The sequence below is a fragment of the Serinus canaria genome, chromosome 6, assembly GCF_022539315.1.
Source record: "Serinus canaria isolate serCan28SL12 chromosome 6, serCan2020, whole genome shotgun sequence".
In the NCBI taxonomy this organism is placed as follows: Eukaryota; Metazoa; Chordata; class Aves; order Passeriformes; family Fringillidae; genus Serinus; species Serinus canaria.
Window position 1 is genome coordinate 23,952,524 of NC_066320.1, and position 15,297 is coordinate 23,967,820.

Consider the following 15,297-nt stretch of genomic DNA (forward strand, 5'->3'; position numbering starts at 1 on the left):
CCACAGATCCCTGACAGAACCCACGGCCTCGGGGTGAGGGGGCACAGTGCCCTCATGGGGGAAAGGAGTAGAAGAGTAAGGACAGTTTGTGAGATAGCTCTGACTTTGTGAAGAAATACAACACTCTGAGAAGTGGGAGGCAGCTCCTGAGGACCTGTGAGGTTTGCTGCTCTTCAGCTGGTGAGGTGAGAACTGAGTGGAATGGGCAACTCTGTCAGGGCTGATCCCAGGTAAGAACAGCATTTTCACCTGGGTGAGATGAGTTCAGGTGTGTGTCTGCTCAGTGTCTGAGGGTGGTGGGTCACAAAAACTGAGTAACCATCCCTGTCTGTGAAAATGCTGATGAATGGCAAACTGCATTGGGTGGCAGGTGTGTGTGTGTTAAATAACATACAATTTAAACTGGGGCAGAATACATTGCTTTAATTTTGCCTTATGACACATACTGCTTGAAACCAGACTAATATTTCTTTCAAGCTGTGTGAAGTTTTTTTATATGAACAATGACTACATCTCAGAAAAAAATGCTGTTCCAAATTCAGTTTCACAACCTATTCATTAATGCCCATGTATACAATTTCTGACGTGTTATTTTTCCACATGAATAAATAAATCAGAAAAATCTTATGTAAATTTAGAAGGTGTTTTGGTGGTGTGAAATCTATTTCTTCCCCTAATCTGAAAAAATCCCTCTGCCATTAAATCCTGGTCTGTATAATGTAGAGGTTAACCTACAAATAGTGCCACAGGGTTTGTAAAGGAAGGAGGAGAGGAACAGCCAAGCATGTGATTGTAGCTTTATGTCCCACTTTGGCTAATGCCTCAGCCTCTGCTGCTTTGTCCCTTGTAGTCTTATGCTCAATAAACATGAAAGATTGGTCTGTAATAGCAATGAATGTACCCAGATGCTTGCACTGTAATTAAAGGCATATATCACACAATAAAGCACATTTGAATGAAAAATCTTCCCATTAGACGTGTGGTTCACATTTATTTCCCCTTATTGTTAAACTTCTGGAGTATAACTATTGATGGAGTGTAAGGAGGGACTTCTAAAGGGCTGCAATGTGAAGCCCCCAGGAGAACAGAAAATTTTCCAGTTGGGCTGGGAGGGCACAGAGCTCCTCAGTGCAGGCTGACCTGCACAGCAGCATTGGCTTCATCCACGTGGTTGGTGGATCCAATTAGCACAGACCTCAGACCCAACGCAGCCTAATGATTTTTAAGTTGAAAAAACTGGACTAAGGGATCAGCCTGGCTTTGAGACAGAAAAATCAGCAGCTGTTAGAGGTGATTCACTCTTTTGTGGATGTTAAAGAGCTGATCTGAGTGGAAAAAGGAGTGAAGCAGCCTCTGTGGACAGCAGGAGCAACTGGAAACCTACCTCTGCCTCTGGCTGAGCCTCTTGGATGCCAAAGGAAGAAATTCTGGTAAAGATAACTCCTGGTGCACCTTGTAGCCTCTGGTAGCAGGAGGCAGCTCTGCCATCTCCATCCCATTCTGATCTCTTCGTGGTCCCAGTATTGTTCCCTTGTTCCTGTTCTCTACTTTAGTCCTCCCTCAAACTCTATAGCTGATTTTGAAATGGTTAAAAGATCATGGAGAAAGGAATAAATAAGCAATCAGAAAAGTTAGCCTTCCCTTAAAATGGCATTTCTATTTATAGTACCTTTTGCAAGTTGCTGAATTCTTTAGCAGTGATTGAAATGTGTTTTGATTGACCAAATTGAACATATTTTTTCTCCAGATTTTCAGTTTAAGCTAAAAAATATGGAAGTAATATTTTTCATCTTGTTTCTTCACCACTCTAGCATTTCTGGAGGTAGGGGAAAAGCACAAAAAAAAAAAAAAAAAAAAAAGAGAGCCTGGTTTTTACCCAGGGCTAAAACATACCTTAAACTCTTTGTGATACTCATTTGTGACACTGCTCCTGTTGCAGCTGTATCTGGATTTCTTGTTCCACCGGAAATCAGTCATGGAGTGGAAAAGCAAAAGATGGTCTGCTCTTAGCAGAAATACCAAATTTTTGGCTGAGTGTGCTTGGTGCCAATGAGGCTTAAGAAAAATTGAATTGTGCAGGTTTTTAATTGGACTCTTTTTTTCACCGGTTTAATCTACTTTTGTCTTTTTCTTGGAGATGAAGTGGCAAAGCAGAGAGAGCCGAGTCTTGCTTTCAGCATCAGGTTTTAAGTGGACCCATTGAGTGAAAGCACTTTTTTAACTATGAAATCATGAAACATGACATCAGTGCATTGTCTTAACCTGTCTGACTTCGTTAGAAACCAGGTTGAGCTATACAATTGCATCCTGAAGTCAAACATTTCCAAAGCATTTCAGATCCCTGACCAGTGTCTTACTGTGGTGGGATAGAGACTGAGTTTCTTTTGCCTGGAGACCTAGTCTTGTGAAGTATTTTTCTTAAGATGCAAAAAAACCCAACTTCCCAGCTTCAGAAACCTTTACTATTTATTTTCCTCTCTGTATGGGAGAGATGACGAAAATGTATTTCGTATTTAATTTCTGTCTTGACCAGTTTTCAAAATACCTTATTTCCAGTGTCCCATCTATGATACAACATCTGTAGGGACCTGAGCAGCTCTGGTGAGTCTCAGACATGAATCAGTCTGGGCATTTTCTCTTTCCATGCCTAAGACAATCTGTACACAATGCTGGAGAAGAACCTCAGGCTGCAATGAGGACTCTTGATGCAGCTTTTAATCACCTGGAAAGGAAATCAAAGTAAAAAGATAAACTGGTCCATTTGTTTTCATTACAATTACTAGTTTTTACTACTCTGTGTAAACAAAGACCGTAAATTTGGTGCTGGTAGGCTTTTTTCTACTAAGTTCAGCCCCACAAGCTGTTGCACAAATCTTTTGGCTCAAGACGTAGGATTTATTTTTAGCTTCTTTAGTGTGGAGCTGTCAAGGGTGCCTTACCTGAATTGCGGTTTCCAGGCAGCTTGTGACAAGAGAAGAAAAGGATAAACTCTTTTTTTCCATTATTTAGGGCTTCAGAAGTACTTCCAAGTTTCAGATCTTGGTACCACTGGAGCCCTGCCTTGCAAGGTGACAAGGATCGGGAACTCCCTTGGAGGAGTTGGGAAGAGCAAGCACAGACAGTCCTTGAGGGGTTATCAGCTTGAAGGTGATGTTAGCCTTTGTGTCCCTAAGGGTAACTCTTGACACTCCAGGGGTGTTTCACTGGGGCCCAGGGTGAGGTTGATTGTGGGATAGAAGAAAGAGAGGAATACCCCAATTTTTTCTTTGACTGCAGCCTTTTCTGCTGTGAGCAATAAAGCCACTTCCATGGCAAGGGTTGCTCCTGACCTGGTTTCAGCCACTCAACTGAAGTATTTCAGACCTGAGTCCTGTACCTACAGTGCTGAAGTAATGTGTCCTGCCTCCCAGGAGAACCTGAGAAAGGGGTTTCCATAGACCCCACGGTTTAAACATTATACTGATGCTGTGAAAGGGAGAGGTATCCATCTGTCCTTAAAAAAAGCAGGGATGGAAGAAATTATAAAGAAGTAGGGCATGTTCCTGGGGTACCAGTAGCTGTCTTCATGGCTGTACTGAATCTATCCTGTCTTTAACTGGCCGTTGTCAGACCTGGCTTATCTGTTCTGTACTCTAGAGGCTTGAAAGTATTGTGAATTTTTCCTCCAGTTCATTTTCCTTCTAGGAATGACCTTTCTGAAATATTAATGATGACACCCTTCTTCTTTTGCAATTTCATTTGTAACACAGAGGTGTAGAGAAAAGATACACCTTCAGTTTTCTCAGAATTTGCAACTTTTTCTGAGCCTTTAATTTTTTTCTAGAGCTAATGTTTTTTTTCCTTCTGTAGAGAAAATGTAAGACCCTGCAACAGACTTTCTTTTCTGAGTTATCCTTTGCATGCAGTCCAATTTTCTACAGAAATGTTGACCTAATTTGATTTTTCTTCTGCCCCGGTTTGAGATTTTGGCAGGAACCCTCCACACATCTTGTAGATTTTTCCCACCAGCTCTTGCTGAGAAGGTGCTAGTTTGCTTTGTGCTTTTCTGGGATCAGAGCCATCTTTTCATGTAAGCAATCTGAGCTACTGCTTGGGATCATGCTCCTCTGAGGCCAAGCAGGCCAGGCTAATCTGACCCTCCTCTTCCATAATGTGTCAGATGCTGCCAAGTTATTCCCACTAGACCCACTCTCACCCTGATGCATTTATTTTGAATACATCTTTCCATCATCAGCTGTATGTATTGTCAGGAGGAAGTATAGTTTTTTGTATAATAAATGAATTGTTCCTCTAAATGCATGTAGTTCAGCTGATCTCCCTCACTTCATCTGACATCATTTGCACTCTTGGATGACTGGCAGTAGGAAAACTATAGAGTGTCTCACCAGATGTTTTCTCAGGCCAATAGACCTGATTTCATAGCATGTTCCTTCTTACATGTGTATACACGAAAGTCTATAAATATCAAAGCTCTGGGAATTTCTTTAGTCTGTTTTCTATCGCTTTTCAGTCTATAAGTCACATCTGTACATGCTTCTTGCAGTGATGGAGCATACCCAGGATATCGTATGCTTGGTCTTTCTTGGGCTTGCCTTCAAAGTTCATTTTTCTGTGTGCTTCCCCCATGAAGACCAAGCAGGTAATAAAATCCATCTCAGCCAGATCATATGTCTCTGGTGGGGTCATCTCCTTCTGCACTAGTCACTGTGAGCTTTTTTAGTGTCTGTCAGGAGAGGTGGAAGATTCTATACTTAAAAAAATGAGCAGTTTCAGAAGTGTCTTACCTATCTAAATTTGAGCCTTGGTGACTAGCTTGGACATGGATAACTAACATCAGGGGGTTGAGTCTCTCCCTGTCTTTCCTTTATTGCTCGTTCTTCTCTACTCTCTCCGTAACTGGAATTGTTGAAGCAGACCAGTTTCTCATGCTGTTCCAGTTCTGAGAAGCTTTACTTTTCCAGAAAACCTAAACTCCTTTTTTTTTCTTCCTAGCTCTCATTGGTAAGATAAACAAAACACCCAAACCAGATTACCCCCAACCCTGAACAAGATCTTCCAAGCCAGCCAATGTGATGTATCACCCTGAGAGTTTGTGCTGGAGAATTGCAACAGCATTTTTCACATGCAGCACTGTGTATCTAAAGCCTCTTTTCTTTACACTTCTGTAGTTCTGAATGTGTTTCTGGCATGTTGCTTGTGTTTGTGGCACAGAATCTGACACCAGGGATAAAGCTTCTTCTTTAAGGGGCTTGCCAATTTTCTTGGAAACAATGCTGGTGTGAAATAAAATGTTGCCACTGTTCTTAGAGTTTGAAGATGAAGCATTCTGCCTGTGGTACATAAAATCCTTATGATTCTGATTTGTGCTGAGCAAAACAAGCAGGAGTTAAGGTCTGGCCTGTAGTGAAACAAAGTTGGGTACCACTGGGGCTGCCAACATCTTTCCTCGCACAGATTGTGTTCTTGGTGAGCTGCAGAGCTGTGTTGGTGGATGTGATATGTTTGGTGCTAAAGTCCATGAGTGGGGAGTATCGTGATGCTGTTTGGATAAATATTTGTCATTTACCTTTTTGATGGTTCAGCCTTTCCTGTTGTAAGTGATAGGTCTGACTCTGCCTCCTGAGTGGAGGCAGAGTCAGATCCTCTGCATGCCACTCTTTAGCTGCATCAAGAGACAAGACCAGCCCAGACAAACAGAAAGACCCATAATGGTCTTAATTTTTCAGTCACCAGAGTAAGTCAAATAACAGAAGGAGGCTGCAGAAGGGCCATACCGTCACAATACCATCCCCATGGTACACTGGAGTCCACCCCTCTTGAACTGCTGTGTTTAGAGTGCTCTGAGACATGCAAATGCCAAAGATTACTTGTCACTAAAGAGCCAGAGCAGAGCTTTAAAATGGGAAAATCTTGGCACCATACCTACATATTTTTTTCCTTTGCTTAGTATTCAACCTTAGGAGAAATTAATTTATATTGAATTCTGCTGTACTTGCCACTAAATTTGTTGCCTTTTTTAAAGCTTGTCTTCTCCTGTGAAGGGAGATAAACAAAAAGTATATGTATATATTCAATTTTAATGCATACTAGAAATCCCTTTATTGTATGTTTTATTTATTTTTTCAACAATAACCTTTGCATTTGCATCTGTAAATAATGCAAACTGGGCCAGAGAGGCCATTTAGGGATTTGTTCTGTCATACAGCTTTAAGACTCGGTCATCAGGTTAAATTTTGAAGTGGATGCCCAGAGTAAGTAGGTGAATATTAAAGAAAAATTATTAAAATTAATAATATCCTCTTTATCTCTTTATCTGAAATCACATAAAGTCTGCAAGTTCAGTTTAATCCTTCTGACATCAGTCAGTCTGAGCTTTAAAAGAGAAAAGAAAGAAAAATATCCAGACCAATAGCTGGTCTCTGGTTTTTAACTTGATACAGAGTAGGATGCTCCCTGAAAGAGACACTGGGAGACATGAGTGGTGGAGAGAGATTGTGCTTCATGTCACTGAGCTTTGTGTAGCTACTGCTGTTATGCTTGTGCAGAAGAAAAGGAAATGCCAGGGGCAAAAGATAAAAGAGAATTGAAGGGAATGGCTGTATGTCGTTAATCCTTTCCTCTCATGGTGAGAATGGTTAATGCATTGCAGAATACAATCAGGATGCTAGACCCATTTGTGAGCATGACTTAACTGGGACTAAGTTTCCTGAAGCCTGTTAAATTTGCACCTGTAGTCAAAACATACAGAGGATAACCAAGTTGTTTGATACAACTGATGCAACTCGATCCGTGCTGGGGTCCTTGTATATGTAAACCGTGTCCAGTGACTCGAGGAATATTCCTGGCAGGAACTGTGCTAAAGTCTGGTTTTGACTTTGGAGTGCGGATTCTCAGTTATTGTTTCTAAAAACCTGTGTGTTCTGAGAATTAGTTATCTTAATATTGATGCTGACTTCATAAGCCTAATCTCGAATTTGGACAAGGAATTTTCTTTTCCTAACTCGTTTAATTAAAAAGACAAGTGATGCTTTGTTGCTTTATTTTATATCTACACAGAATTCCTTTTACAGCAGAGGACTATATCATATTTTTTTAGACAATCACCTGAAAAGCAGAGGAAATCTGGTTGTTGTGGAATTGTAGTGCAGTATGTTACCCTATCTAGAGAGAGTACTAAAGAAATATGGCCAAATTAGAATATTCAGATATTATCTGATCTCCTGAAGAACATGGGGCAGAAAATCTTTCTTAATATTTCTTACAAGCTTAGTGGTGTTGGCTGAAGTTTACATAATTGGAGCCCTTTCTGACGTGAAGATTGAAGGATGCCTGCTTCCATATCTTTCCTCTGTATGTGTTTTACTGGCAGCTTGAATTGTTACTGGCCAGACTGGCAAAAATGCAAAGGCCTGATTGTTTTGTCTTTACACATATCAGTTACATTAGATACTTGATGGAGTCTGAATTTCAGTTTCTGACTTTGTTTTGCTGACTATGCAGTGATTTGGTTGTGTAGTTGAGTACAAACATAGCAAGAATTAATTAACTGCCTCAGGCTTTGGACACTGCTCAAGCAGCCCTTTCCAATCATCTTTCTAAATTGATCTATGGTCTAGCTCTGACGTGGCTGCTGCCTCTCTGTGGTCAAAGATGCTGCCTGTTCAAGAAATGTTAATATTCAGTGTGAGCACATGTGGTTTATCTTCCCAGTCACTCTTAGCCATCCATCACAGAGGTGCCACAGGACATCACTAGGTTGTGAACCCTTCCAATCTGAACATGGACCTGCCTCCAATTTGCAAATACAGTTACTCAAATCCAATGCAATGCAGAATCTCATGCTCAAATGATAGCATTTTCCCATTAGGGACTTAAATTTGGCTATTACAAACTTTGAAGTTTTTTCAGTTCCCTTATCTACCTCCTTTGCTGGCAATCAACCCTTGTTTTATTAAGCCAGAATATATATCAGATGAAAATTATTTGAAATACTGATCAAAATGCTGCCTGCTATTTAGTTCTCTGTGATCTAGTGGTAAAGCATAGTAGTTATTTCTCAAAGCATATTTTTTTCTCTGATGAACCAAATTTGCTCATAGTTGAAAAAAAGGAGCTTACATGTGTTTTGATTATGAGAGATGCATTGTGGGTAAAAAAATAATTACATGGAGAATGGTGTTTGTGGTATTAAGCAGAATATACATGAAGCAACACATGTCTGAAACTCAGTGTGGAGTTGCAAGGAAATTTGGTTACATTACAGCTGTGTCATTTCTTAACCAGAAAGACTCAAAAAGATCATTATATTGAAAATTTGGCTTTCAAGAAGAGTCATGTCACTATCTTTGGTGTTTAACTAATGAACAGGTTGATTTCTAACTTATCTAAAAATTTAGACATCATTCTCAATATTAGAAAATATAAATTAGGAGTAATTCACTTTTCAATACGGAAGAGATCTGATTCATTCCATAAAAACAAGTACTGGCATGACCTTGTGGATAGAGTCACTACCTCATCAGAGTCATGTTGACTAATCTGATTTGTCTCTCATTCTATTTGATACTAGGGACTCACATGTCACCTACTTCCTATTAAGCAAAAAAAGCCAGGGGAACAGCCAGCTTTGTTATATGGCAGTCAAAGTGAATGTGTTGACAGCTGAAATTTGGAAGGACAAAGTTGTTTGAAAAGGTTTGGGAAGAGACAACCTGCTTTTGTTTCTCTGGAGCCCAGTGAGGTATAAGAGTAAAGGGAAGACATTAGCCTCCCTTGGCATTGAGGGTGATTGGTAATTGTGTATGATTATTGTGAACAATCCATTCATGTTCTTTAATCTGAGCTGATTTTAATACTTTATCTAGCAACAGTCTGCCTTCTTTTTTCCTCAAAGTTTATAATTTCTCTCTCTCTCTGTCTTTCAGCTGTACAGCTCCATGGACTTTGGAAGAAAATGGCAGCTCATGCACGAGCGGGTGACACCAAACAGGTTTTACTGGTGAGTTAGGGCCACTGGATTGGCTTGATTTGGGTGGGTCATGGAGGGGAGAAGGGCATCTAACTTGAAGGGATTGGTTGCTTTACCTGAACATGAAATATACCCTTGGTTTTGTTCATCATCAATGCTATTAATTCTGTCCACAGAACATACCTTGCAGTGCAATAGTCTCTGTGTTTGTACTTCTGTCTGATAAAATGTGGTGTCTTTTACAGAGAAGAACAAGTCTTTTGATAATTGCAAAACTCCTGCTTGTTCATTGTACACCTGCCTAGAGTAACACAGAGGAGCTGCCCAGTGCCTCAGTGACAAACCTGTGACCATTAGACTTCCTATTTTTCAGCCCTTCAGAGAGTTACTTTAGCCTAGAACACAGTCTTTGTGCAGAGCCAGCCCCTCTGACCAGTCTCCTTATGCAATCTTGGTGAGAAGGGATGATTCATCTGCTTTAAATCACTCTCTGAGGAGCCAGTTTTATCATAGTGACTAGTGAAAGCCCAAGATCTGCAGTTTGCTAAAAATCTGCTTTGTGACTCAATTCCTTCTCATTTCCCAAGTGTCAACCTCTCAAATTGGAAGAGTGTCTTAAAATCAGATGATGAAACAAATTTAGTTCCTATCTCCGGGCTCAGCCATCTCAGATGCATCTTTTCCAAACTTCTCTGCACCATGTGAAGGCTTAAGAATTGACTTTTAGAGAGAAAAAGAAAAGTGTAGTTCTTCTGTAGTTGAATTTAGGATCTGGGGCTTGAATCAGATTCTTAATGCTGTACTTACTATATGCCAGATGATGGGGTGTGTGTGAATGTGTAGAAGAGCTGATTTGCAGATCTGTGCATAGCTACAAAAGATTGTCAGGTCCTTAAGACTCAAAAAGATGGTAAAATTAAGGAACCAGAGGGTCACATTTTGGATTGTTAAAAATAAAAAGGACTTGGAAAACTTAAAAATTTACTCCCAATTACAAAGCATTATACATAGCTGTATCTATATATCTTAGAGTCAAATTCCTTTAGAAATTTTTGCACCTCATTGAAAGTCCCAGGAATCCAGGCACAAAATATTTATAGATTGTATTTTCAGTATTTCCACACCTTGCAGTGGAGGTAGACTCCTCATTTCAATTTATCTACGTTCTTCTGGATCTTTAGTCTCCAAAATTTAAAACATTGATTTTGGCACCAGGCCTAGAGATTTCCCTTAGTGTCTGTGAGGAATCCGGACAGTGTAAGAAGGTTTTGAACACTGAGAAAAGGAAGTTTTAAGGTTCCTAAGGCATGCAGACCTGCAAAATATATCAAAGGTCTAGAACATTGTCTGTCCATGTTACAGACAGACTGGTTTAATTCTTTCAAATACTGAGCTTCTCAAGGGGACCTGTGTTTTCTGCCCAGTCAGCTAAACAGGTGTGAATATCCCCTGTCCATCTGTCTTTGGAGGCCCTGCCTGTGTTTGCTGAGCAGACATGAGGATCACCATCCTGAGCAGAGGACAGAGGACTATTTCATAATGCAGAAAAAGGAAGTTATTTTCTCTCCTGGTTCTGGTGGCAGGTGGATGATTGACCTAACTATCAAAAATCCTTTGATCTCACTATTCATGCTGGCTGCACATGACAAAGGCGAGTGTAGATCCTCTCCAAGTGTATCCTTCTTTAGAGCAGAATCGCTGATCCTTGGAATAATTTTACCCTCTCCTTCAAATAACACAAGTGAGCTTAGGGGGGAGGCTTTCTTGAAGGATAAAATACAAGGTCTAGCTGACTTGGGAAGAAAAGCAGAACCTCTTTTTAAAGGACAGGTTGTGATGTTGTGCCTTATTTTCAACTTCCATATAATAATAGTTAATGGAAATTCCCTGTTTGTCCATTTGACACCCAAATGTTTATTGTTTTTCACAGTCTACCCAATTTTTCCTTTTCTTTTGCTGCATGGTTTGAACACTGTTTTAGCAGTGTGTTATGCAATGTCTGTGTTTCAGGTGCCTTTTTCTCTTAGGAAATGTACAAGTCTTCTATAGTTAAAACTCATAAGACATAGACTTAGAAATCTTTACTCCACTCAGAAACAGCAGAATCCCATGGAGAATAAGCTTCCCAAGAGAGTGAATTAGGTTTTTCCCAGAGTGGGAGGGATTTGAAACAATCCATAGTGCAGGTATAAGAGGTATTGAAACTGTGGAACATAATAACTCTCCTTAGCTGATTTATTTATCTTTTTTCCTTTCTTTCTCTTTAAAGCTGCAAACTGTGATGGTTTGCAAATTCTGGCTTGTAAGATCTTTACAGAAAAAAAAAAAAACCAAGAAAACATTTTAGCCTCCAAAATTTGTTGATTTCTTTTCAGTGCGCTAAAAAAGAGAGAGAAAAGTGGGTATAGCTGTAAGTTTCAGAGGGGTGTAAGCCACTACTCTGTGAAACTCAGAGAATCATAAAATAGTATAGGTTGGAAAGGACCCTAAAATAATCTAATTCCAATTTCCCTGCTAGGGCCAAGGGCACCTTCCACTAGGTTGCTCAAAGCTCCATCCAGCCTGGCCTTGAGCACTTCCAGAAATGGGACATCTGTGACTGCTCTGGGCAACCTGTTCATTTGTCTCATCAGCCTCACAATAAAGAAGTTATTCCCATGATCTATTCTAAACCTACCATCTTTAAATTGAAAGCCACTACTCTTGTCCTATTACTACATGTTCTTGTAAAAGCTCCCTCTCTTTAGCTACTGAGAGGTGCTCCTCCTGGAGCCATGAGGTTCACACAGACCCATCTCTCAAGTCTGTCAGTCTCTCTCTGGATGCCCTCCCCACCCTCTGGTGTGTCAACTGCAGCTCTCTGTTTGCCTGTGGCAGGCTTGCCTTTCCATGTCACCAGCCTATCACTGTCCCTGTCTTCAGTCTATCAAATACTACATTATTGAACCTCTGAATTAAAACTTCCATGAAAGTTGAAATAGCAATGATAGGGAGATGACAAAATGAGACAAGCTGCTCTTTTGTGCTGCTTTGCATTGTTCATTAGTAGAGGCTCAGGTAAGCATCCTTCATGAAATGGGACGGTTTCCACCTGACTGGAATGCAGCTGGCTTTGTCTGGGGCAGGCTTTGCTGAATGTGTTTGCCTTCAAAACATGACTTTCATCTCTCAGGCTGCTTTGAATGGGCTTGTGAAGACTATAAACTTCACCCAGTTCATGTGATCAGTCAACCTGACAAGAAGAGGTCTTATTTTTCTCTCTGAGATCTTTCAGAATAATTATACCTTCTCTGAGAGACCTCACACATAGAGACCTTAAGGCCAGGAGAGAATCATGATTGCTTCAGAGCTTGTGAGACTGGGATGTGAATTTTCCCTCAGCCGAGTAAGCACAACCTCTCTGCTAGTCACGGACACACAAGTCACTCTGTGCATTTTTTGGTGTAGCTCTAGCAGGCAGCATCTGTGATGGCTCTCCCCTGGTCAAAACCAAAGCCCTAAGCTCCAATCCCAACTTGTGTCCTGGCTCTTGCTTTCAGCTTCTTTCCTTAGTCATAGTTGTTGGTGCTACTCACTGGTTTGTAGTTTTGTGTTCTCATTCATTATGGATGCCACATGTCCAACTGTTCATGGGACGTCTGTCTTGGGATCCTGAGCCTGCTCAAAGTTTGTGCATGAGCTGAGATTCACCCCTGGGCCACTCACAGTTATAAAAAACCCTAGAATTTGAGTTCTCTACTTTGGTAGTAGTGATTCATTTGTTAACGACACCCACTGATGACAGTGGCAGAGCTTGAACAGAATGTGTTACTTGATGTGTGTACAGGCATCCAGATTTGGCTCCCACGTGCCTTGGCCTCAGATTTTAATAACTTAGGATCCTGTAAGACTGGAAATAGCGAGTTTACGCTAATGTGATGCAGAAATTCCAAGATCAATCAAGATAACTGAAACCAGCATGGGTGCAAAGTTTGTTAAAATCCTACTCAATGTTCTTTTCTTTCAGAACACATTTCTGCAGCTCCCTCTGAGCCCTGTTCATTTTATATCACTATAACTTAGACACCTGTGCTGCCATGTGGAGGGTATGAAAAAATAAAGCTCGTATTTTGTACTGTACAAATGCTGGGGAAACTTCCTTGCCTATAAAACACATGGTCTGTTCTGCTGACTAAATACTGTTGCTCTCCTGATAAAGATTCATAGGATTTGAATTGTCCTTAAGTATTTTTTTTTACTACCTCTGCCTTTTCCTGCAGCAGCACAATGGGACCAAGCAGGTGGGCAGGATGGTTTGGTTACTGGAGCATCCACCAAGCTCTTTGCTGAACCACAGCATTTCCCTGTCACCTTGGGTGGCTCCAGCTGACTTTGCCCTTGTTACCCTGTAGGGGAGACTGGGATAGGAGAGCACCTTGATGACTGCAGTAGGTGGAGTAATCAAATAAAGAAATATGAAGAGCTACAGCAGTAGATTAAGAGCATTAGAGTGTACAAGAGAATGAAAAGATGCTTTAGTGGCATATGAAATCCTTTTGTCATGTTTAATTCTTTCAAATACAGAGTTTCTCAAGGGGACCTGTGTTTTCTGTCCAGTCAGCTAAACAGCTGTGAATATCCCCTGTCCATCTGTCTTTGGAGGCCCTGCCTATGCTTGCTGAGCAGACAGGAGGATCACCATCCTGGGCAGTGGACAGCACTGTAATTCTTTGGACACCAGCACCCTTTCTTAGGGTCTCCCCAGGCTTTTGCCTTTTGTTTTTTGGAGAACACATTCCTGTTTCGTGCCTTACGTCATCATTGAGGAATATGAAGTGGTGGATGTGGAACCATTTCCTTGGTGTGTTTTTTTTTTTTTTTTTTAGTTTTTTGGGGGTTTTTTAGGGGAGTTTTGTTGGTTTTTTTTTTTTTTTTTTTGTTTGTTTGTTTGGTTTTGGGTTTTTTTTTTGTCCTGTTATTGCTAGACATTTCCCTTCTCTCATTTATTTTTCACTCGTGCTCTCTGGGACTGTAGGTGATTCTCTCAAAGCCTGGGAGCAGGAATGTGGGGAATACCCATTTCCATGGAAGAGAAAGAGAAATCTGTGTAGAATTTCTGATGCCTCTGGTACTTCTGATACTTGGAGCCCTGAGGTCAATGTGCAGCATGAGTCTAGTCAGTAAAAGCCACTGAAATACACACTAGTGATGAAAGTTGGACAGAAAGGACCAACAAGGCGGGAGAGAGGAGGAAAATAGGACATGCACTAGCATGGCTTCAAGGAGCAGTGTTTGTATTTGCAAGTATAAAAATTAGTTGTATCAAGCAGTTCTGAAATACATTACTGATTCCCTCAACAAATCTCCCCAGAATTTTATTTTGTCCCTTCTTTTCCATGATAATCAACCAGCTTTATGTTTTGTTTTGGAATTTTTATTATTTTTTTTATATGTGAATGCCAGCCACACTCATTTTGATCTGTGAGAGTTAAAAATTGTGAGACAATGCCAGCCACACTCATTTTGATCTGTGAGAGTTAAAAATTGTGAGACAGGAACACTGTCACTGAAAGAAGGAAAGAGGCTGTGTGTCCACTAACTTAGGCTATGCTTTGGAGTTAAAGGTTTTCTATCACAGTTGTTTGAGGAATGAGACAACAAATTTTGTCATTTGAGGGCAAGGTTTTCAGTCTCTTTTGTGATTTTGGGTAGGAAAAGGCAATAAAATGTATCAGCCAGTCTATTTCTTTTTAGTTGAAGCTTGAATTTCAGGATGACTTTAGTGAAGGATGGTTTGGATATCTGAGAGTAGTGTGGCAGAAGTTAAGGGGTTTGCCTCAATTTTTCTAAAGGTTATTGTCTAGGTTTGCATCTACCTTCACACAGATGTTTGTGTCTGTTTTTATTTCTTCAATGTGACAGCACTGATATTTCCTAATTCCAGTGCCAATTTTGGTCCATGCAGACTGTTTCAGCAGCAGTTCCAGTAGTGACCTTTGGATACAGCTGACATTACCTTTCCTTGCCTAGTTTTTCAGCAAAGAGATGGTTAGTCAAATATGTGCCTGCCTCTCCTGTGAATCCCACTAATCATTAACTGCCAGATGGTGTCATTGCACAATGCTGGGGAAACATTGCCTGATTTTTTACAGCCAAGTTTAGTGTTAGGAAAACATAGTCTTGTAAATGTCAAATTGACTCTTAAATCATCCTACATTAGAGTTTTTCATAATTAAAACCATACCATACAAGGAGCTATGGATAAAGGAATGACTCTGGTTTGGACACCTACGAGCATCTCCCAGGCAAGTGCCCAGTGCCTATTACTGGAGCCTCCCTTGGGCTAATGA

At 40.6% G+C, this 15,297-nt stretch overlaps 1 protein-coding gene across 1 annotated transcript in view; it reads left to right on the top strand.

Moving 5' to 3' along the window:
• SORCS3 (sortilin related VPS10 domain containing receptor 3) overlaps positions 1-15,297 on the top strand; it is a 263,400-nt gene that overhangs the window by 156,253 nt on the left and 91,850 nt on the right. The window contains exon 5 of the mRNA XM_030241406.2: positions 8,925-8,998. Within this exon, the coding sequence (XP_030097266.2) occupies positions 8,925-8,998 (74 nt within the window). The remainder of the gene's footprint in view (positions 1-8,924; positions 8,999-15,297) is intronic.